Genomic DNA, 23774 nt, shown 5'->3' with positions numbered 1-23774 from the left:
CAAATTATTTTCATATTCCATACAAATCTAACTCTTTATTGGAGTCTCTAGGAAATATAGTTTAGAACCTCTTTTTATGTCCCTAATTCACAATGAACTGGAGAATTGTATGAGGAGTTTAATAAAACCCAAGGAGTCGTGGAATGCAGACTGTGTGTTTTTTATCATGGTGCCCTCCACTGAAATGTTTATGATCGTGGTCCTGGCCCAAGAACCTTCCTGTTCTTAGAATTACTAATCCTGGACTACCATCTCACTTCATGGTAGCCCCTCTGAGGAAGGGACATCCGTTTAATTAATTGAAGCCAGCTTTCCATCACAGCTGAAGAAAATCTTTTCCAGAAGGAACTTGAGAGAGAAAAATATATTCTGAAATGCATCTGGTCTCCCTAACTCTGGGGAACGGTCTATGCAACGTGAGCCGTTCTCAGTCAGCAAGTGGACTGATCTTGAAACAAGTCACTCTTGCACCCCACTTTCTTCACCTGTAAAGTGGGTGTCGCAGTTGAAGTGAGGAGTGTCAAGTATCTGGCATGCGGTGGGCCTCAGTAAATGTGGGGGTGACAGGACACCCGCGAGGAAAACCTCGGCCGGATTGTCCTGGGCCTGCTCAGGGCCGGGCTGGGTCCCGGGGAGGAGGGGAGTACGGCCCCAGGGGTCTTCCTTCCCCACCCCCAGCAGCCCTTGTCTTGTCTTGCTTTTAGGTGATGACAGAGGGTGGCCACAGCAAAGGGTTTGGCTTTGTGTGTTTTTCCTCTCCAGAAGAGGCGACGAAGGCCGTGACAGAGATGAACGGGCGCATCGTCGGCACCAAGCCGCTGTACGTGGCGCTGGCCCAGCGCAAAGAAGAGCGGAAGGCCATCTTGACCAACCAGTACATGCAGCGCCTCTCCACCGTGCGGGCCCTGCGCGGCCCGCTCCTGGGCTGCTGGAAGGAGCCCGCCAGCTACTTCCTGCCCGCCGTGCCCCAGGTGAGGGCTTGCCAGCAACCCCCGCCACACTCTGTCCCTGAAAGCCTGCTGGAGCAGCAAGATAGAGCTTCAGGCAGACGTAGGTTTCCAACCTGCTTCTGCTGGAACCGCAGGTGGTTTTAACCCCGTCTCTGACCGGGCTAATAGTGTCGCTGTCCATGAGCGCTTCCCGACCTGAGAGATTTGTGAGTGTTATGCTGAAAACGATTCTCTGTGGTCAGATAAGTTTCGGAAATACTACAATAAACCAAAGCCGCCTAGGTTTCTCTCCCATATACGTTGTTCTACCCTACTATGGCAGTATGCATTCTGACTTGCCCAAACTGGCAGTATGTAGCGTTCCCCCAAGTTAAATAGATTTGGGGGGGTGTTTGCTCACCTCTCTCCTGGGGGTTAATGTGCTGAGCGGCATGGTTGGAAAAAGGAGCTCGTGTGCCCTAGAGGAAGAAGAAAGATGTCAGCCGTTAAAAAGGCTGCTAGGATAGGAAAATTCCTGCTCTTTTCAAAAGTTGTCTAAGCCGGCACAAGTTACAGGAAGATGTGTCACCATGTTATTCAGGTCACTGGGCTAGTAGCTCGGATAATAAGGGGCAAGCATTGAACCTGAGGTCTTGTCCTGAAGGGTTCAGGGCTAATGGACATCCTGACATGGAAGACAGGCCTTCATCCCAGCTTTGTGGGTCTTTGCTAACCAATCCCCTAGAAGGGCCAGTGCAGTTCCTGCAGGGGTGTCCTTGAAGACATGCAACTTTTTACTTCCCCTGCTGTAACCCCCACTCTGGGTCTTCTCCCTCACAGCCTCCAGCCCAGGCTGCGTACTACGGCTCTGGCCCACCTGTGCAGCCTGCGCCCAGGTGGACGGCCCAACCACCTAGATCCTTGTGTGAGTGACCCAGCCCCTTCCACCCCCAGTCTGACCAATGAGTGTGGGCCCCGTGGGGCAGCATGTAGCGTAGTGGTTAAAGAACATGAGCTTTGGGGTCAAACCTGACTCTGTCACTTCCCAAGGTGTTAATTAGGGTAGGTCACTTCACCTCTCTGAACCTCAGTGTCCTCTTCTGAATGGGGGCCTGAATGAGATCTGTAAAGCAGCAAGCACAGTGCTGAGCCCGTAAAAGACTCACAGTGTAGCCATTATCTGCAGTTAGTGCCAAAGGTTTGTCTGATTTGTGACTGAAAATTCTTGTAAAGCTGAGAAAATGAAACCGCTTCGGCTGTATTACTGGTGAATGGCCCTTCTCTAAGAGTGACGTTCACCTGACTTGCAACTGTCTGGGGGCACGAAAGTGTGCAGTTATGGTGCCTGTGCCTCTTGGGGCTCTGGGGAGCCGTGAGTTGGTTTGTAATAGCAGATTTCCACGTGCCCCCCCCTCCCTGGAGTTCTGGGTCTGCCTGGCTAGGTGAAGTCACTCATCTCTCGGCTATCAATGTTCTGGTTCCCTTCCCATCCCCTCCCTCATCCTGGACCCTTCAGGGTGCGCTGTGGCACTCTGATTATCATACTCCCTGCCCTGTTCCTGCCAACTTTTCTCTCTCCATGTGCTCTGTGCTACAAGCCGCCTACCCTCCAGCTGCCTCAATGGCCCAGCCACCGGCCATGTCTCGGCACCCCCTGTCCCATGTCAGCAGTGTCCGACAGGTCTCCACCCAGGTGTCACACCAGGTGCCTCACGCTCCAAGAGTTGGTGAGTTTGGGCAGGGCCAGGAGGAATGGGGGCAGGGCTTGCTGCTGGGTTGGGCTAGCGGGGAGTCAGAGCCGGCCTCCCCAGCGATAAGCTTGCCACTCCCCCTCTTGGAGAGCACAGCTGGTTTCAGAGGCCGTGTGGGCTCAAGTCAGCTTGTGGCCTTGCTAAGTACTGTATCGGATCGCGTCATCTTTAAAATAGGAATGAAAACAGCATTTCCGTTTTGTTGTGTGGGGGAATGAGGTCATACCTGCCAGGGCTTAGCACCGGGTCTGCACTGAGCAGGTTCAAAGCAGCAACTGTGAACAAGAGCGTAGGTTTGGACTGTGGGCAAGCATGTCTGTTTCTTCATTCAGCAAATGTTTGCACATCTATGTGCTGGCACCATACTCAGTGCTGGGGTTTCTGCATAACCGCTTGTCTTTAAGCTTTATGGCTTTAGGTTGCTGCTAGGCCCTAACGTGCCGACTTATTTCTTACAGCCAACATTGGTACCCAGACCTCCAGACCTGGTGGGGCGGGATGCTGTACGCCAGGCAAGCCTCTCCTGACACACAGATATCCCTCGGCAATGCCTAGTCCCCATGGGGTAAGGCTGGACCAGCTGCCATCTTAGTCTGGGCTCCAGAAGGCCTGGCTAAGGCATTAGCGCTCTCTGGGCCTTAGTTTTCTCTTCTTGGCTTGTAAAGTTTCGTTTATGAACGTGTACAATCAACATGTTTTTCCCCTTTACTAATAGAAGGGGGGAAAGGGCCAGTGTCGTGTTCTTTATGAACCATGATTTGCTTTGCTTGGGTTATTAACACGATTAATCTGGATCTCCTGTCTACGTGTTGAGCAGCAAGGACGCCGTTCATCTGCAAAACAGAACCGAAAATATCTACTGCGATTAAATTTAAAGGCTGTATGACCTCCCTGCCCTGCCCAAAAGTCTCCATCTCAGCATTTTCATCTCCTGTGTAGAATTTCAGTGTGTGTACTTCCAACTATTTCTTGCAAAATGAACAAGAGTCGTCTTTGAACAGCAAAATGCTTTTAAAATTACCAAGATGTGAAAGGGTCAGAAGTATGCTGGGGATGAGGCCATAAAAGATACTTGAGCAGAAGTGCTTTATTTGGCACAAAATGATTAGGAAGGTGTGGCTTCGTTTGGCTGCACGCATTGGGGGCCTTTAGATTCCGAGTGCTATGGGGAACATCTCTCTTCTAGTGTAACTTTGTCGTCTAGTCCACCATGCCGTGCCCTTGTTAGGGACTGTCCCACCCGATCATCCATACCTTGCCCCCTGCTCCCCTCTTCCAGAGCCTTCCTGGAGGCCTAAGCTCACCTGACAGGGTTAAGTGTTTCAAGGCCTTGACCATCCGTGGCGGTTAAGGGATGTGTCCCTGGCATCATGTGCAGGTCCAGGAGTCTGCTGTGTGCGTCCCCGGACAGGAGCCCCTGACCGCGTCCATGCTGGCTGCAGCACCATTGCATGAGCAAAAGCAGATGATTGGTGAGTGGCCGGTTCCCCTACTCTGGAGCAGGAGGAGGCGGGCTGAGAGCTGGCTAGCCTGGTGGGAAACACCGAGTGGAGGTCAGATGTCAGGACAAGGTCCAGCTCTGCCACTGACCAAACAGCTGGGTGACCTCGCCCAAGTTGTCTCTGCATTCTAGGCCCCGTTCTTTCATCTTGAAATGAAACCAGGTGTTCCCACGGTTTCTTCAGCTCCGCTGTTCTGACTTGGAGTTAGGCTGGGAGAGACCCCAGAGGTGGGGATATCAGGGGCTAGAGTGAGAGTGTGAAGGGTATAGTGTTGAGTTTCTGTTGGGACGTGGCCTGTAGGGTGGCTGTTGCAGTTCTCACACCTCCCCTGAATGGGAAGAAGCTGTCACCACATTTCATCAGCTTCCCAGTAGAGCCCACTGGAGGTGGGAAATGTGCGTCGGGAAAACAAATGTTGCCCACTGGACCCTGAATTCCAGTTCCTCTCCATCCCCAATGTCTGACAGGCCCTGCTTAAGGGTGCCACCAACTTGAATGAATGAACAAGCTTGCTAGTGGTTGGCAGGTTCTTTTCTTCGTGGCCACTGAGGTCTCCTGACCCTTCTCTGTAGGCCCCCATTGCTACCAACCCATTGTTTCCTCAGCTCGCTTGGGGTTTTGCCACATTACTACTTACCCCTCAAAGAAAAATTATCAGTGGGCTTAATAGAGGCAGGAGGTTCTGTTAACAGTTCCTGCAAACACCTTTGCTTTCATCGTGGGAAGACATGTCCCGCTCCCACTTAAGACACCCCAGCACCCCATCCTGGCTAGACCCTCCACACATTGCTGAGATGGGCTGGCCCCCAACATTAGGCCTATCACTAGCAGTACCTGATGGTGGAAGGTGAATTTTTCTGATGTATTGGCTCCCCAAAAAGTCAAGTCCAGCATTATCATAGCCTGTCTAGAATTTCTGTGCGTATCCTTGGAATTGTTTCTTGCCAAATGAACAAGAGGAGTCTTTTAAACAGCACCCACCTTCGTCAGCCCCGGTGCAGACTCCTTCCCGGGTAGTATCAAATTTGATTCTGCAGACTGGCCTCCAGAGCAGCGTTTACTATTACTATGCCCACGTCACGGTCGGGGAAAGAGGCTCCTGGTAAGATTAAGTAACACAGCCTGGGAGGAGCAGTTCTGGGAAGCCACCCAGATGTGTCACTGCTCCGTTCCACAGCAGCACCCCGGGATGCTGGGGCATCAGCCAGGTGTGTGCGTAAGCCATCAGAGGCTGTTCCATACAGGTGAGCGTCTCTATCCCCTTATCCATGACGTCCACACCCAGCTGGCTGGCAAGATCACGGGCATGCTGCTGGAGATCGACAACTCGGAGCTGCTGCTCATGCTGGAGTCCCCAGAATCCCTCAATGCCAAGGTGGGCTGGAGCCTGGGTGGCCGGACGAGGGCTAAGCACAAAGGTGCCTCCTGTGTGAGCCAGCAGGCTGCCGCTTGGACCAAGTTTATCTTCTTAATCCCAGCTGGTACCTGGGGAATCTTGGGGTGGGACAGAGTGATGCTCTGTAGCTCCCTGGGCGAGGTTTCGGCACAAGGAGCTGTGTTCTGATTCAGTACCAGGTTTTCCCAGCGGGCCAGCACTGTACATCTGTCTTGAGAAGGTGACCGTGGGTTTCTGTCAGGGGCGCTTACGAGCAGCAGTCGGATGAGGGCTCTGTGGAGACGCTGTGGAGGGCGAGTTCTTGTATCTGCTGTGCCGAGGCAGGTCGGGGCTCTCCGGGAACCCTGCTGGGGCAGCTGCCTAAGCCCCTCCCACCGTGTCCCACAGGTAGAAGAGGCTTTGGTGGTGTTGCAGGCTCACCAGGTCACGGAGCAGACGACAGTGAACGTTCCTGAAGCCAGGTGGGTGGATGGGGGTGGGAGGAAGGATGACAGAAGTAGCTGAGCCCAGGAGCTGTAAAGAACTGGGCCGGGACTGGCATCCAATCAGGGAGAACGACGCTGTGTCACTGGCTTTCTCTGAGGCCCCAAGGATGAGTTGGGGGGAAGCTGTGTGGCTGGGATGGGTGTAGACTATCGTCCAAAGTGAAGGCGGCGCTCCCCTGCCCGCTGCCCTGCCGGGCCTCACTCACGACCGGGTGGGCTTCCCTTGGGCACCGCCTGCCTCAAAGCCTGGCGTGGTCTAGTCTCCCTTCTTAGTTGAAGACCAGGAGTCTGCCATACTTCAGAAACATTCATTTTTACCCTTGCAGCCCCAGAAAATGGACTCCTCACTCCCTTGGCTGATGAGAACTGGCGTGTCCTGCGCTTGGCTCTGAGGCCCTGTGAACCGTAACTTACTTCCCGGTCAGGCTGTACCTGTACCAGAGCTCTGTCTGTAGAATGAAGGCTGGCCAGCCAGCCAGCCGTTACCTCTTGCTTTGTGCATTAAAAGTGCTGCAAACTCGGGCTTGTCTCTCAGGAGGCCTTCTTGTGTGAGGGAAGTGGGACTGGGTTGGGGCTTTGGCTGCAGGGAACAGAAACCCAAACCAGCGCTGAAGTTCGTAGAGGGCGGGGACCCAGCAGGGCTGTGATAGCCCCCGAGGAGCAGCCACCCCCCCACCCAGATAAACTAAAGCCATAGATGTCTGGCTTGAGCACCCTGCAGTGCAGGTAGACGCCCCAAAACCAGCAGCGTGCTAGGCTGGCTGGCTGAGGTTGTGTGACGTAATGAAAGAACCCTCGTAGAAACACTTTCGGTACCTTCCTGGGTCGAGTCTCCTCCCCTCCAGGGAGGGAGAAGCCTCTTCAAGTTGTGCCAGACTCACTTTCTGTTTCTGTTAGTAAATCAAGATACTTGCCTTTTAGACCTCGAGAGGAGAAAAGGGCGTGAGTTGTGACTGGATGTCACCACTAAACCCGCCTTAAGTCAGGTGAGAGCCACGCCTGCTTAACGGGGCAAATGGAAGGCACAGCTCCCCGCTTTGAAATGGTCCCGTCCACACCCACGGAGCTTGTCTGGGGCCCCTCACACCCGCTTCCGCTCAGGGGCCTGATTGCTCAGCAGAGACGACTCCTCCAGAGCTCGGAAGCTGCCGGCTAACAGCTGACTGCTGCTCAGCCCTGTATGTGACGGGGAGAAGGGGTGGAGAAAACCCCGACTGCCGTGCTTTATGGAGTCATCACACTTCTACTCCACTGAGGGGAAACTAACTGAACTGGGAGGCGGCCCTGAGTGTGGCTGATCCTGAAGCACTCCGTGTTTTGGGAACTGGAGTGGCACTTTCCCGTCCCTGTGCTCACCCTGTGCTCCCAGCTAAACTCCCACGTTAGGACTCAGTTCAAGCTTCACTTCCTCAGGGACCCCTTTCCCTCCACGGGGTCGCATCTTCCCGGGTAGGCAGGGAAAGCACTGTGTGACTTGAAACACGTAAGCCAGTGGCAGTTTCACACCTGTTCCTGGATGAGCTGATTAACGTCTTGCGATCCCCCTGGACTGGCAGCCCTCTGAGCAGGGACCGTGTCTGTTCATTCACTGTTTCCCTCGTGCTACACATGGGGCCTGGCCCAAGCAGACATGTTGGTAAATTTGTTTGGTCAATAGATGAATGCTCAATAAGCGGTAGCCTTTGTTGCTGCAAAATTCCAAATACAAAGCTGAAAAAGCATCAAGTACAACAGATATTTATACAGAAGAAAGACGTTTAATACAATCACTTAAACAGCTCAACAAAATCGGAATCAGTTCGGTTCAAATTAACTTCGTATAACAATGAGCCAAGAAGTCCGGAGGGGACCACTGTCGGGGCCGAAAGACAAGCCCCTGCCCAGAATGAAGGAGACTCCAAGGAGACCTCGCCTACCCCACCCACCTTCAGGACAAGCGGCCACACCTCTGGGCTCTCGAAACAGCTTAGGCACCTAAGCCCAAGGGTCAGGGTTCTGCACCCTCACCCAAGGGGGGCCTGGCCAAAAGGGCTGCAGCTCAGAACACAGGACAATGCCAAGGACAGCACAGGGACGGCAGCCCTGAGAGCCAGCTCAACAGGCTGCTTTGGGTGGCGGTGGGCCACGGTTTTCTAGTCCTGTGGCCCCCCTTTCCCTACTCCCAGCTCACTTTGCAATGAACCAGTGAGGGGTCTGGTGAAGTCTGAGGGGCAGCATGCAGTCTGGAGCATGCGTGGGCAGGAGCAGCCAGCCGAGTGCTCTGCTGACAGGCACTCTGCGATCCGCTAGCCGTCCGAGGCAGGGGCAATGGAGAACAGGGCTTCAGCTCTAGCAGGAAACCTTTCCAGCAAAACAATGTCTGGTTTTTGGCTACACTGAGCTTCATTTGAACAAACACAAGCCTTGTAAGGGGTGGAAGGCCATCATCTCTGAGGGGCAGAGGTGGAGCCTCAGAGCTCAGTCTGGGGCATTCTGGGTGTCAGGAGCAGGCACAGAGGAAGGTCGTCGGACAGAGGTTTCCTGCTGCTCTTTGGGAGTTTTAGTTTAAGTTCTGGTTAACTTCCTGCTGCAACTTCTGTGCAGGACCGTTCCTGGGCTCAATTTGCAGGAGGCTGTTGATGTCTGCAAAGCTGGATTTATAGTCCTAATAGAAGAGAGAAGGGTGTGGGGTGGTGCTGTGAGGTTAGATCAAAGGCGGGGTGGGGACGGCTGCTGAGACGACAGAGGGTTTTCTCACCCCAGCTTGTAGGCCTGCCCTGAGGTACCCTGGGCCCTCGGATGACACCAGAGTGTGGCAGACACCACCTCACCCTGACTATGGTCTAGAAGTGCCACCACAGGCACAAATGTCTGTAGCTTAGTTGACTTTTGGTCGGGATCTTTTTACCTTTAATGCCTTGTAGGCTTGAGCCCGTCTGTAAAATGCCTTCACGTTTTTTCCATCCAGCTTGAGGGCTTCTGTGCAATCCTTCACTGCTTCCTTGTACTGCTTCAGGACCAAATAGCAGAGCGCCCTGACGGGGGAAGACCGTTGCAGAGGTTTGTCACTTCTTAGGGGCCACCCAGGTCCATGAGGTAGTTTGAGGAGTGATCCTAATTTGCCAAATACCTACTGTGCGCACCTGACACCTTTATTGCTCACAACAACCCTACCCCACTTACAGGTGATCACGCTGGCTCAGAGGAGTGACGCAACGTGCTCAAGGGGCACATTGGGGACTCCACCTGGATTCTTATAAAGATGGTTCTTATAAAGATGGAGAAAGCCACAATGGATGGGAAATTCAGTTTTGTGTAAAGTTGTCAGTTTCCTAAATTTGTAAACTCAATGTCACCACAATCAAAAGCCCAACAAGATACCTTTTGGAATTTGTCAAAATGACCCTAAGGTTTAGCTAGAAGAGCCAACCTGGGAAGACAGCCAGGGATGGTCTGATTAAGGACGAGGAAAAAACCCGCCCTGTAAGACACTGTAAAGCAACAGTAATTAAAACCTGCGGCACAGACACATTTGCATGAAAAATAGTATTGAAACAAAACATTGCCCCCACATGTGGTAAATACCCAGGAAAACGGGTTAATAGAGGGCTCCAGCAGCATGAGGTTAGCAAGGCCAGGCGGCCCAGAGGAGTTAGAAGGTGATGCTGCACAAACACGGCACAGGCTGCAGTTCTTTTCCAACTGTTAGCCTGGCAGACGGAGGCACCCTGCTCCAATCAGCCAGGCAAGTGCAGGTCCAAAATGGAAGCCTGACAACTGAGAGCTCTTTTCTACTCATGAGGCAGTAAGCCCTCATGAACTGACATGAGACTAGTCTGTTTTTATACCACCCCACGTGAACGTGAACGTGGGGTTCCCTTCAGTTTCACTGTAGAAATGCTACCAGTTAACTTCTGTAAGCTGCCCAGACCCTAACTGTTACCTGATTCAGTAGATGGACCATATTACCTTACTAAAATCTGAAACACATTTTATCCTAAGAGTTTTAGATAAGGAACAGTGAGCCTGTTATAGATCCAAGATTTCTGATCTAAAAGGTAACATGTGGTAGGGAAGGAGAAACAGATTGATAACATTTTATAAGAAATGTTTGGATCAGATAGGGTCCCTTGCCGAACATTTCAAGCTTCTGACAGTGAAACAAAGATCTCACTGGAGCCAGGTTCCAGCTCTGTCTCCACCATTTAGTGGCTGGGTGAGCTGAGGCAAACCCCTCCCTCCCTGTCAGGGGACCACTGACAGCAGCTCCTGGTGCAGGGCGTCCTATAGCACCACACGTCTAAGCCCTCCGGCCAGGCGATTACTCCATACCCTGGGTTCTGCCCTGTGCTCTCAGACACAGTGCCAGTTTCTAACAAGAGGGTCTTGGACAAGCTATGGGGTGGGAGTGGAAGAAGATGGAGAGGCTACGAGACTTGTGTTGTGGTGTCTGTGTAGCAAGCACAGTGCTTTTACTGACATCGTCTGCTGATTTGGGTGGTTAATGAAAATTCTGGGGAGGAGGGAGGGCTAACAAAGCCCAGGCTCCCCTTTGGCGTCCCTCCGTTTCTGTCCCCTTAAGAGAGCGAATGCCCCTGGCCACACCTGCCTCGCAGTGACCAAAACTGAGTGAGTGTGTGTTCTGAGGTCTACCACTGACTAAACGCTAGGGGTGAAGAGCCCATCACAGCCCAAGAGAAGGCTACGGCACGCAACACCATCGTCCTGAAATCCCCCGGCCAGCAGCTGAGGGGAAGGTACCTGTTGCTGTACGTGGCGGATTCCAGGTTACTAAACGAGAGGCTTTCACTGTACTTCTCAATAGCTTTCTTATGGTTTCCCTTCTTTACAAGCTCATTGCCTTCTTCCTTCAGAACTCTGGCTCTCTCCACATCCTCAGCAGAAGGCACTAGATGCAAATTCAGAAGAATGAAAAACCATGGAGCAGGTGCCGACGAGATCAATGAGGTCTCTTAATAATAGGGAGACCTATTAATGAGGAGTCGTCATAATACACACGTGATAAAAGGCAGCCTGGGTTCCAACCTTGCCACTTAGTAGCTGGAAGATCTGTGTGACCTACCTAGTCCGTTGGACCTCGATTTCCTCACCAATATGATGGGGGCAACACCTACTCTCCACAAGGCTACTGTGAATGAAATCTGAGAGTGCACGAGAAACTATAGAACCCCTTCTGAATTTAAAGCAGGGGAATAAGTAAGTATTTAAATAAATAAGCATCTGTTAAAGACAGGGTGTAGCTCCTGGGCTTTCAGAAAAGGGCAGAAGAGTCTACTATTCCTCCTGGCTGTTTTGGTCTTAGCCTGTGGGTACCATCCTCACCGGACACGTGCGGCCATGCCCCAGCTTTCCAGGAGATGGGAGATGAAATCCAAGCCGACCAACCTGGCCTTCTGCCCCAATTAGCTGTTCCAGCCCCAGCTCCCATATCACCTGCTTTTTTAATTTTTAAAAACATCTTTATAAAATACTAAATATTTATGACAAGGGTAAGGTTTTAGGAGTAAAACTAACACCCTTGACTTCATCCCTCATCTCAAGAAACAACATTTACTGGGGCCCTTGAAGCTCTGTGGGTCCCTCCCCAAATCCATCCACTCCTGGAGGAAACCATTATCCCCACTTCCTTTTGTTTTTGATTGTTTATACCATACTGTCTATAAACCATGTTTACTTTGTTTCTGAACTTCATGTAAAGAAATAAATAGTTCTATGTATTCTTCCATGACCTGTTTTTCTTTTTCCCCCTCAAAATTAGATTCCTGAGATTGATCTGTGTTGATGCATATACCTGTAGTTCATTCAACCGCCTGCTGCCATACAATTGATTTTTCCATTCTCCTACTTGTGCAGACTTACTGCGTTTTGTTTTTTGCCATTACAAATATTCTGCTGTGAGCATTCCTGTACATGTGTGCTTGTGCACACGTGCGTGAGTTTCTCTGCAAGAGCCAGTGGGCTGCAGGGCACACACAGCTTCAGTTTTACCCCAGCTCTGTAACACCGTACTCTGCAGCCGTGCTCACTTCCACTGTTCTGCAGAAACACTCCACGCAATCATTCAACAACACTCTCCACTCTGCCAACAATTCCCATCCCTCTCCTTTCCCATCTGAAGAACTCACCCTTTAAGGCCCAGCTCAACCTGTCACCTCCACTGCCACCTCCTCCGTGAGCCTTTCCCCGACTCCCCCAAGCACACTTACATCTATTCCTATTCTGAACTCCCCGAAAACTATGAAGACTCTAAAGCACTTGTTCTTCCTCCTGTATTTTGAAATGCTGTTTATGTGTCTCAGTCTCTCGTTAAAACAGAGAGCATCCTGAGGGCCAAGACTGCCCGTCCTGTCTGCATCACACTGCTTAGCACAGGGCCTGGAACACAGGGCTCAGTGACTCTGAAGGAATGATGTGAACGCTGGGTGCACTGAAGCCACCTAGTTCATTAGCACCCCACATTTTCACTCCGGGGAAGCGGGGGGTACACTGACCAGGCTCCCACAAACCTATGATCAGATAGGTTTCCTCCTGGGAATGGAAGTAACTCTTGCCCTTGCCTAGCGCATGCAAGGCTGCAGGCCTGACCCTCCCGCACAGCCTGTCCCCTACACCTGGCTTGCTGGGCTGGGACAATTCCCCGAGCATTGTAGAGCCAGCGAGGCCCTGCCTCTGTTTTACCGTCAGGTGGACAATTTCCTGTGTAGGGCCACTTGGCTTTGATCTCCCTTCTCTTATTTCTCTCCTTCCAGGGACTCATACGTGTGCGTGTTCCTGGGGAAGCATCACCCTCTGGCTGTGGGGGTGGGGCAGATGGCTTAGGGCTAAACTAATCACAAAATCTCAGCCCCTGGTCATAGTGACTAGTTCAGGGAATGGTCTGTGACCAAAGAGGCCAGAATAAACTGAGAAAATAAGTGAGCTAGGGATTTGGGGGAAAGAAACCCTCTCAGACAAAAGTTTTTCTCTTCCTGTAGGTCATGAGGTGTGGTACATGCATGAGACCTGGAACTGCTACAGCCATTTTACTGCTAGGAGGAAAAGCTGCCCAAAGACAAAGCTGACACACACCAGAGAAGAGAGCTGAGAGAAGTACAGAGAAGTGGAGTCAGAGCCTGAGAATGTAGTTAGCTGCTGGATCAAACCTTGCCTGAACCTGAACTCTGGACTTTTCAGTGGTATGAGCCAATAAAACTCTTTATTATTTTTACCACAGTGAGTTTTCTATTATTGCAAGCAAAACGTCCAAAACGATACATCCCAAATGCTGCCAGAAAAGAGAAGGGAACCAACACCATGGACCTATGTGCCAGGCTGGGGGTTCACCTGTGTTACTCAGTCCTTACAGTTGTGGGGTAGATTTTCTCACCACCCTCACTGTGGAGTTGAGGAGACAGTCTCTAAGAGGCTAAGTAAGACCTTTTAAAGATATTTTTATAACTCTGCGTAAACTAGGACAAGTTTTACAGGATTACTCTAGAGAGAGTGGCTACAGAGAAACTACCCAACACTGAGTAGGAAGTCACAGCTTACCTTTGCTCTTCGTACTTCTGGTTTCTTTGGATTTGCTTTTAGCTGTCTCCTTGTGGTTTTCTGGAGGCAAGGAATTCCACCTCTTCTGAGCTGAAACAGGTACCAAGGGGATGGAGGGCAGCTTCAGGCGCCACTCAGGCCCAAGTGAGTCCATAAGCGCTCTGGTCATCCTGGAAAGGAAGGCAGGATAGCAGGGACGTTTCCGTCTGGGACAAGATGGTCCTCCTCTTATAAACCAAAAGGAGGTGTATGAGAGCCAGTTATCTTCCTTGGTTTGGACCATCTCTTTATATCCTCCGGACACGCAGCAGGAAAGGAACAGGAGTCGGCCACCCATAAAAGTCTTCTCACATCAGCCATCATCATAGTTCCTCCTGCCTGGCCCTCGCTGGTCACACTATGTTAACTTCAAAGTAATGCTCTGTTGCTTGTGAAGGGTATTTCAACCTTACCTTACCCCCGAAGGACCACACAGTCCCCAAGAAAGGACGATGCTTTATATTAACAGAGCTATCATACAAGGCCATGCAAGCCTCTCACATTTGATTAATGCTGAGAGTTTTCAAAAATGTAAATCTTGCGTCATTCTCAAATTTGAAAATCCTTCAGTGGTTCCCATTTCCCTAGGCTAGCACGGCCCGAGATCTGGTCCCCTCCCACCTCTCCATCTTTATCAGGTGCCACCTTCCCTCCTGATCCTATGTTTAAAGCCTTTGCACATCCTTTGTCCTCTACCCAAAACAATCTGGTCCACTTCCCAGCCGCCTTTCCCTCCTTCCAGGCCCAGCTAACTTGCTTAAAATGCTGCTCAGGGAGCGTGTCTGTTCTGTTAACTGGTCCCCAGCACCTGCACATCATTACCTGCACCCACAATAAGTGTGTGTTGAATGAGTGAATAAAGCCTACTGTATACTTTTTCTGCTTTTACAACCATGCTCCTATGATACAGAATGAAAACACAATGGTGCCACTGCAAATGCAGTCTCTGAGCCCCCAAAGCTGTATTTCTAATCTGCCCAGCGATTTCAAACCTCAACCCTCCTCAACTCTGCTCCTAACACTCCCCCTTTTTCAGAGCAAACTTCCTCAAACTCCAAATACAAACCCACCTGCATGGGCACCCAACTGTCATGCAGGGTCTCAGCTCCTGCTCCCTGCCCAAGAACGCAGGATATGGTGAGGCAAAAAGGAACAACAACAGAGCCCTAGATAGGGGCGTCATACTACGATAGTCTCGAAGGTGGCTGGTCGAGACACAAAAGCAAACATCCGCCTGCACCCCAACAAGGGGTCTGCCTGCACCCCAACAAGGGGTCTGCCTGCACCACAGTCTCTCTGGCAGCTGGGCGAGACACAGGAAGCAAACACCCCCCCAGTTCCACTGCATGGTGGTACGTTCCCAAGCAAAGAGTCAAGTGGTCCATGAAATCAGGGACGGAAGGCAATTCCCCATAGTCCACAGTCATTCGCCAGGGCTGTGCGTTAGACTCACAATGTGTGCCCTCTCCACGGGGCGAGGGCTCCAAGTCCTCCCCAACCTGGGGGTGAGGGACAACCTTGACCTCACCCGCATCTTCCACCGAGGACTCAGCAAGCGTTTCCTCCTGGGACCACAAGTCCCGCACCTGCTGCCTCAGCAAGCACTTCCCAGGCCACACGGCCACAACGACCTTCGCTTTCTCTGGCCTATTGTGGTTGGAGAACCATCCACGTCTTCCCACCCCTCCATGGGGTCCAGCTCTCCGGCAGCTGCTCCTCCTGGTCTTCCTGAGACTGAGTGTTCATACGCACAAACTGCTCCACCACCCTTCGGAGAGCTTTGGCCGACGCCATACGCTGCTTGCGAAGCTGAGCTTTCACGCATATAAACTGCTCCATTATCCCTTTGAAAATTCTGGCCGGCGCCATACCCTGCTCGCTGCGCCACGTGTCATGCAGGGTCTCAGCTCCCGCTCCCCGCACAAGAACGCGGGATATGGTGAGGCCAAAAAGGAACAACAGAGCCATAGACAGGGGAATCATACCACTACATTCTCAATGGCGCTGGTGGAGACAAAAGCAAACGTCTGCCAGTACCCCAACAGGGGGTCTTCCTGCACCCCAGTCTCGTTGGTGGCTGGGCGAGACACGATCCACAATCCGCTATCCACGCTTGCTAACCCCACTTGCTAGCCGCAATCTGTCAACCAACCAACCAACCAACCAACCAACCAACCAACCCCCTTGCCAGCGCAGCCACGGCAGGTATATCAGTGGCTAACGGCTAACCGGTTACAACTGATGGCCAACTAGTTACAGTTGATGACCATCTACTACCCAAGCCAGTACCTTTCCACGTGAGGCCAAGAGCCTGGAAACTGCTCTCTGGGACTCTGTCCCCACATCAACCCTTCCTATTTCTCTCGTCACAACAGAAGAGCTAACAAGGCCAATCCTTCCACCTAAGCTTGGACCCCATCTCTTCCTGCCTCTCAGGGACCACACTCAGCCAGCATCTTCCTCTCTAATATCTTCATCGTTTCTCTCTGCTGACTCCAACTATCAGCATTTAACTCTTTCTTCACTTAATTAAACCCACCTGGACATCCCTCTGCCATCATAGCTACACTGCTCTGCGTCCTCACGGCCAGACTTCCAGAACCCAGCGCCATCTGGCTTCTGACCCCACTGAACTGCTTCCATCAGAATCATCAGGGACTTCATTCCGGAATGCTTAGTCTACTGGCACACCTGACACGAATGACGTCTTCATCCTTCTGGAAACACTCCTTCCCTTGTGACACTAACTGCTTCAAGTTTCCTCCTGTCACTCCAGTCGCTGTTCCTCTGAAGGTCCTTCCACTGCTGGAATTTCTCAAAGCTCCATCCTCTTCCCCCTATACACGGCTGTGGGGTTCTTCTTTTCTCCCACAGCCTTAATTCACCTCTATGCTGATGACCTTCAAATTTGTATGTCTGACCTGTATTTTCCCCTTTGCTCCAAACTTATGTGAATACCTGCTGCCTTCCTTCCATCTTTAGTCTCACGTCCCCCAATCACCTCCAACTCAACATGGCAACCACCTGGATGTCTCCTATTCTTCCCTCTCACCATGCCACAACCACCACAACCTGTTGAAATACTACCTGAACGTCCCCCGAAGTGGTCCCACTCTTTCCACTATCTTCACCATCTCTTCTGGGTTACTGCATGCCCCCTTCCTACTCTGTTCTCTTTCAAGTCATTCTTCAACATGGCAGCCAGCGAATGAGCTTCTCTCTCAAATCTGTTCATGTTGCTCCCCTGCTTAAGACCCTTTCACGATGCCTCACTGTTTTCAGATAAGTCCAAGCCCCTGAAAACCAGGCCCTGCATGACCTGGCCTCACTACCTGTCCTGAGCTGAGCTGAGCTGCGCTCCTCACCTACAGCACCGTGTGAAATGGACCCCTCACAATTTCTGTAACACATCACACTCGCTCACTCTTGCCCAGGCTTCCCTTTGTCCTTGCTGGTCTTTGGCCCCGATCTCTAGTCATCTCTCTCCATTCACCTCCCCTGGAAGCCCTCTCTGGCCTCCCCCCGTCTGGTGAGGGGCCCCCTGTCTGTCCTCACAGCCCCCCCCTGTCTGGTGAGGGGCCCCCTGTCTGCCCTCACAGCCCCCCGAGCTGCCTGCTAGCACAGCACTCATCCCTGCAGTGTGCTTGCCTATGACTGACTGGTGTTCTCCACGAGACCAGGAGCTCTGTCAGGGCAGGAAGACATATGTCTCCGGCATCAGACCAGGCCCTAGGGCAAAGTCTGGCACGTAAGGGGCAGACAGAAACTAAAAGGAGGCAGAGAGAGAACACGTGAAGCCAGAAAGGGTGCACTAAAGACATACCGGGAAGTCCGGCTAAGGGTTTGCTGTTAGTGTGGTGTTTGGCTTTCTAGCAGCCCATGCAAGGAGGGGAAACATGGGGGCATCCATGAGATAAAAACAAACAACTGCTCAGAAGACCAGAGAGAAATGTTACCCGAGGGGCCTTGTGAAGGGGTCGCAGTACAATACACTGAAACACATCCAGAAACAATATCCCTACAGCCTCGTGTCCCAGCTGCTTGTGCCTGGGTCTTCCTTTCCCCAATCTAGTTAGCTCTTGGAAGCAAGTAGGATTAGTATCACTTTTTTATTTCTATAGTCCCCCTAAATCTGGCACAATACCTTACACAGAGCTCAATAAATTACTATGTGTGAATGCATTTAAGCATCCAGGCAACAAACAAACAAACAAACAAACAAAAAGCAACCAACTCAGTAATCCTGAGCCCTTGAACACCTGCTAAATATGACAGCAAATTCTCCTTCCACACTTTCGCCACACGCTCATGAGGAGTTCCTAAGCCTAGGCCAAAGGGATCCCACCGGAAGATGACCAAAGCAATGGTCGCATGTCAATGAAGTGAAGGAGGGCAGAGTTCCAGAAGGACTGCCCGTAGTGACTCAGGCTCACCTGTTGAGGCCTTCCACGGCTGACGTCACACTGCCATCAACCTGCAGCGCGGTCTTGTAGTCGACGTAGGCCTGGGGATACTTCTCCAGAGCCTCGTAGGCCGATGCTCGCCGCAGCAAGGGCTTTATGCCGAAAGGAACTAAGGCCAGAGCTCTAGAACAGGAGGCAGAAATGTCACCTGGCTTTTAAGTCACCAGGGCTCCCCCCACGGCTCCTTCCAGATCGGGTCAGCTACAGCATTCAGGATATAGGAGGTCATTTTTAGCAGAGACACTACTAAAAATGTCAAGCCTTAGAAGTGCGACTTTTCGACTTAGATTGAAGTGGAGAAGGGAAAGAGGGCAGAAAACCATGGATAATGTAAAATCTGAGTGTACGTGCACCAATTTTCAGTTGCAAACTTCTCAAAATCAAGACGAAGTGCCTTGTAGCTTTCATGCTTCTTTGTGTTTCTAGTTGTGGCCCGGTGGGAATAACAAACAGGCTCTGGAGTCAGATGGAGTGGTGTTTGAATCCCACCCCTGCCACTGACCATGTGACCCCACGCAAGTCACTCTACCACTTCAACCTTCTGCGACCCAGTTCTAGCCTGGGAAGGATGGTAAACTTTCCCCATAGAATGGCTATGAGCCCTCCAGGAAGGAAACCTAGCACGGGGCCTGGTACAAATCAACTTAGCACTGGCTCCATGAGCATGCGCACCTCTCTTCTCTCCCATCTATGCCCAGGGCATGCATGACTCTAACTAAGGCAATGTCACAGGATATCAGATCTGAGAATATATTAAGGTGTGTGAGCTAGTTTAGTAATGATGAAAGAAGGCTGTATCAGACTGGCTTGAAGAAGAAAGAAGTATGACAAACTGTTTAACGTCCCCTACACCTGGTCATTAATGGATACCATTTTCTCCTTTCTCCTTGCTTCTTTCCTGGCTATCTATTAACCTCTATCCCTCTTTCTTTCCCTCTCTCCTTTCCTTTCACACACATCCACCCCAGAAGAAACTTGGGCACGCCAGTCACTAGTCTGCAACTCCCCGTCATCCCCAGGTCCCAAATCTCACAAGGACTTCAAGGCCTGTCTCTAACTGCCCATCCTACTTCGTTTACAGCAGCAGAGCCACGACTCCAAAAACACAAGGCAGGGGCCACAAAGACCAAGTAGAGCCTCCTGTTTCAGTGACTCGGTGACAGTGACACTGCCTAGTATCTGTCACATAAGTAACTGGTGGGATCAGTCCAAAGAAAAACCAGGCCAGATAAACTCCTCTTCCGAGCCTCGCGAGCACCCCAAAGTTTCCCTCGACCACTTACGACGTGCAATCTTTGATGCAGTCTCCGCAGTTTCCATCTTTCAAGTGGCACGCTGCTCGGTTGGAGTAGAGAACACTTTCTTCTTCAGGGTCCGAAGAACCTGCCCAGGTGGAAGCAGAAAGCATGAGACTGACAGGTTGGGAAATGGATGCCTCGGGTCACCAGGGTACATTCACCCTCTGAGCTCTCTGGGCTTTGGTAAAAGGTAGCCGAGATAACTGTAACTTGATCGGAATTGCTGGTCTGATGGGCTGGTAAGTTTGTCATTAGTACATGGGAGTGAGAACACCAAGCATCTTCTCATTCATTCACTCCACCAAGAAACTTGGTACCAGGCAAAAGATAAACATGAAATAGCTGACTTCTGCCTCAAAGAAATCCATGCTGTAATTACTTGTGTGTATGTGTGTTAATTTTATTACAAAAAGCATGTAAACTCAATAAAGAAAAATAAAAAGGTAAGAAAAACATGACAAATGGACTGAACAAGTGCTGTAGGACCATAAAAGACAAGAGACTAAATTCTACCTTGTCAAATCAGAGGACTGTGCCACGGAAAAGTCCTCTGGATCTGACAGGACTACAGAGAACTTAATCAGGGAAAGGACTCATGCTCCCCAAGGGGGAGGAGAATTATCAGACATTTTTCTAAAGGCAGGGTAACTCAGGAATTTCAAAGCTCAAGTCCTTTATTCTGGCTACCATGATTTACATTTCAAAAAATAATTTTCAACCACTGCATACCCACTGGCAAGGGCCATGAGAAAAAGAAAAGGAAATTATCAAGTGTTGACCCAGTTATTCCACTCCTACTGTTTCCCCAAAAATAAGACCTAGCTGGACCATCAGCTCTAATGCGTCTTTTGGAGCAAAAATTAATATAAAACCCAGTATATTATATATTATATTATATTACATTAGACCGGGTCTTACATTAAAACAAGACCAGATCTTATATTAATTTTTGCTCCAAAAGACACATGAGAGCTGATGGCATGGCTATGTCTTATTTTTCGGGGAAACACGGTAGGTGTGAATCATACAGAAAACAAATATTCAATATCCATCACTAGACTGAGCATACGTTATACTCGTTTCCAACCTTTTTCATTTTTGATATAACTGAAGCTCCACTCATCCCATCCTTTTCCCTTTGCTCCGTCCCCAGGCACCCAGATGTCACTGCAATCCTAAAGTTGGTATGTAACATGCTCATGCATGTTTGTCTACCTTTTGTTATGTATGTATTCATACCTAAGATATCATTTTATATCTTTAAAAGCTTTTCCTAAATGACACCTTATTGCCTATTTTTCTGCAACTTGCTTTTTTCACTAAATATCATGTTACCATACTGATGCATAGCTTTCATTCAATACCAACAATAACAAACAATTAAATAACTTTTTTTTTTCTTATTTTGCCAGGGCCTGAATGAGTCAGCAAAGTACAGAGATAAATAAAAATATATCCTTGCCCTTAAGGAACAAGTGCAAGTACTTAAAACTTGGAATCCATCTCAAGTCCCCAGGGCATGCATGCTCAGAAGCAGCAGTGACATGGCGAAAAGGACATCAGACTGAACCTACAATCCAGCCTGTGATCCCACACAAGTTACCCAATCCCTCTGATCTCATGTGCTCACCTATCACATGACAATATCACTTCACAGACTTACTGGAAGGGTTCATTGTGTTAGGTTGCTCCCTGCTCTCCTTTCAAGATCAGGAAAACTGATCAGAGAAATCAAGGGACTTGCCCATATAGTATCTAGAAAAGGATGAGAACCAAACTCTGGCCCCCTACTAAATCTAGACACTAGGCCAGCTCTTCTAGTGACCCAGAATAAATCCACACAAAAGCACAAGCTTTTCCAGGCCAGCTGGGGTAGAATGAAAGAAAAAGGCAGAAATATCAGTATCTCGGCGACATCAAGTGAGGCTGAGATGAGCAGGTAGAGTGTTCCAGAAAAAAAGGAGGCAAGAGTAGCTTAAAACTGCAAAAGTTCAAACAAAAAAAGATGGTAATTTCGAGAACAATTGGGGGAAAGTCTAGCAAAAAGGTGAAAAACTTGGACTAGGGAAACAGACTCATATTGAAATCTTGCCTATTACATGTGTTCATTGTGTAACCCCAGGGTAGGTAATTTAACTCTTCTGGACTCATCCATAAAGTGTCTTAGTTACAGGTTAGTATGAAGATAAAAAGGGATAATGTCTAGCACATGGTAAAGCACTCCACAAATGCTAGCTGAGAAAATAAGAAAGAGAAGGAAGGCAACGGGAAATACAGAGAGGGGATTCCGATGAGGGCTAAGACAATTTGCAGAAGAGGTGGGGCAAGGGCTGTGGTTGGTTGAAATGAGCTGGAGGCTGGAAGAACTGGTACTCCTGTTTAAAGCTCTCCAGGAGCTTCCCATGGGGAATAAAACCCAAACTCCTACGACACAGCCTATTGTATAAATTCTACACAGTAAGGTTCTGCCTGTCTAACTGAGCTCAAGTCTTACTACTCCCTCCACTGGCTCGCTATTCTTGGCTCCTGGAACACATGCTTATTCCTCCTTGGTGCCGTTGTATAGGCATACCCAGGAAACACTGAGGGTTCGGTTCCAGGCAAGTGTTAATAGTAATCCTTTTGCTGGAGGGTCTTGTCTTTCATTTGTAAAAAAAACACAACACCTGTGAAGCACAATAAAGAAAAGGCCAATAAAACGAGGTACGCCTGTAATTACAGTTCCCAGCACCTGGAATGCTCAGCACCTCAACTTTGTGCAGTTGGCTTCTTCTCATTATTCAGACATCACCTGAAATGTCACCTCTTCAAAGCAGTTGCCCTCGCCCTCCCATTCTAAAGGAGCTCCCTAGTCGACTCTGTCCCACCACCACATTTGCCTTCTATGTAGCCCTAATTGTTATCGGACAGGTCTTGTTTACTAGCTTAAGATCCATGACTGCCCACCCCCACGCCCCCAAAAAACCAAGAATGTATGATCCTTGAGAGCAAGGACCTTCTCTGTCTTGTTATATATAATCAGTACAATCAGGTGCTCAACAAACACTAATTTAATTGAAAACGAATAGTTGCGAAGGTGGGTTGAGCTATATCCTCAGGGATTAGAATGAAGCCTGAATAACAACAGGACATTTAAAAGCAGGCAGCTCACACCTATCAGGACAGCCATTATCAAAAAAAGAAACAGAAGATAAGTGCTGGTGAGAATGCTGAGAAGTTGGAACCTTTGTGCACTGCCAGCAGGAATGTAAAATGGTGCAGCAACTATGGAAAACAGGATGGAGGGTCCCCCCAAAATTAAAACTAGAACTACCATTTGATCCAGCAATCCCACTTCTGGGTATATATCCAAAAGAATTCAATCCAGGATCATCACCGCATTATTCACAATAGCTAAGAGGTGGAAGCATACAAATGTCCATCAATGATAACCGGATTTAAAAAAGTGGCATATCCATACAATGGAACATTATGCAGCCTTAAAAAGGAAATCCTGTCACAGGATACAACAGGAATTACAATGTCCTCAAGGGTACTGCTAAGTGAAACAAGCTAGTCACAAGAGACAAATACTGTATTATCTCACTCATTTTGACGCATCTGAAGTAGTCAAAATTACAGATACAAAAAGCAGGAAGTTGGATACCAAGGGCTGGAAGGGGAGGGGATTAGTGTTTAGTGGATATCGAGTTTCAGTGTTTCAAGATGAAAAAGTTCAAGAGATCTGTTACACAACAAGGCCAAAATACTTGACACTAAAAGTACTCAACACTTAAAAATGGTTAAAATGGTAAATTTAATGTTGTGTTTTTACCATAACAAAAAAAAATGATAAAACACCTATTAACATGGAACTATGTTTCTGGTATGTCATTAAGTGAAAAAGAACGAATAATAAAACCATATTACGATTTTTTTAAAAGGCAGGAAGAAAGGGCCAAGGAAGTTACTCGTAAGATGCCACATGGGCGGGAAGGGTGGTGGAGGCGCCTGGTGGGACAGTGGGCCATGGGGAAAGGAAGCCCCCTGAACCGAGGGACAGAGCGAGGTCTGAGTAATTCGGCTCCGGGGGGGGGGGGGGCTGGGGGAGACGAGAGAGAAGCAGCCCTGGCGGAGAAAACGAGGGCCAGGGTCGTACCTTGCGCCTGCATCACTCGCAGCGCGCGGCTGTAGAAGGTGGCAGCCTCGGCGAACTGGCCGTTGCGGAAGCTCTGGTTGCCGGCGGCGCGGAGCCCCTCCACAGAGTTGGCAAGTTTGGGGGCCATCCCGGGACCGGCCGGCAAATGGGGGGCGCGTCCGTTCCCGCCGCCGAGTCTTGCGGAAAAGCGTCCGGGCGGAAGCACAAGCTGCGAGTACTGGGTCCGATGGCCAAGCTGACCCG

General features: G+C 50.0%; 2 protein-coding genes across 6 annotated transcripts in view; one reads left to right on the top strand and one right to left on the bottom strand.

Moving 5' to 3' along the window:
* Window positions 1-13579, top strand: part of PABPC1L (poly(A) binding protein cytoplasmic 1 like) — a 26917-nt gene extending 13338 nt beyond the window's left edge. For 2 of the 5 annotated variants that reach the window (XM_033094190.1, XM_033094188.1), the window contains 6 exons: window positions 705-971; window positions 1770-1854; window positions 2528-2656; window positions 3139-3245; window positions 4059-4152; window positions 5427-5950. In XM_033094190.1, coding sequence (XP_032950081.1) covers window positions 705-971; window positions 1770-1854; window positions 2528-2656; window positions 3139-3245; window positions 4059-4152; window positions 5427-5746 — 1002 coding nt within the window. In that variant the 3' untranslated portion in view covers window positions 5747-5950. The other 3 variants (XM_033094189.1, XM_033094191.1, XM_033094192.1) reach the window with 3 other exon arrangements.
* TOMM34 (translocase of outer mitochondrial membrane 34) lies at window positions 7695-23774 on the bottom strand. Its single transcript, XM_033094193.1, has 7 exons — window positions 23532-23774; window positions 19379-19478; window positions 18066-18218; window positions 13594-13763; window positions 10804-10951; window positions 8951-9077; window positions 7695-8707 (listed from the first exon to the last, which is right to left on the bottom strand). Exons 1-7 carry the CDS (start codon window positions 23656-23658, stop codon window positions 8603-8605), a joined length of 930 nt encoding a protein of 309 aa, XP_032950084.1. The 5' UTR covers window positions 23659-23774; the 3' UTR covers window positions 7695-8602.

This window comes from Rhinolophus ferrumequinum, chromosome 23 (assembly GCF_004115265.2).
Source record: "Rhinolophus ferrumequinum isolate MPI-CBG mRhiFer1 chromosome 23, mRhiFer1_v1.p, whole genome shotgun sequence".
Taxonomy (NCBI): Eukaryota; Metazoa; Chordata; class Mammalia; order Chiroptera; family Rhinolophidae; genus Rhinolophus; species Rhinolophus ferrumequinum.
This window is presented reverse-complemented; position numbering and strand designations above follow the sequence as displayed.

What these genes read in the sequence shown, in the direction of transcription:
- TOMM34 (XM_033094193.1), bottom strand. Translation starts at nt 23,658, where the DNA reads ATGGCCCCCAAACTTGCCAACTCTGTGGAGGGGCTCCGCGCCGCCGGC. An exon ending in GCGAGTGATGCAGGCGCAAG is followed by an intron (nt 19,479 to 23,531) that starts GTACGACCCTGG and finishes CCACCTGGGCAG; the next exon opens with GTTCTTCGGACCCTGAAGAA. An exon ending in GCCGTGGAAGGCCTCAACAG is followed by an intron (nt 13,764 to 18,065) that starts GTGAGCCTGAGT and finishes CTTCCTTTCCAG; the next exon opens with GATGACCAGAGCGCTTATGG.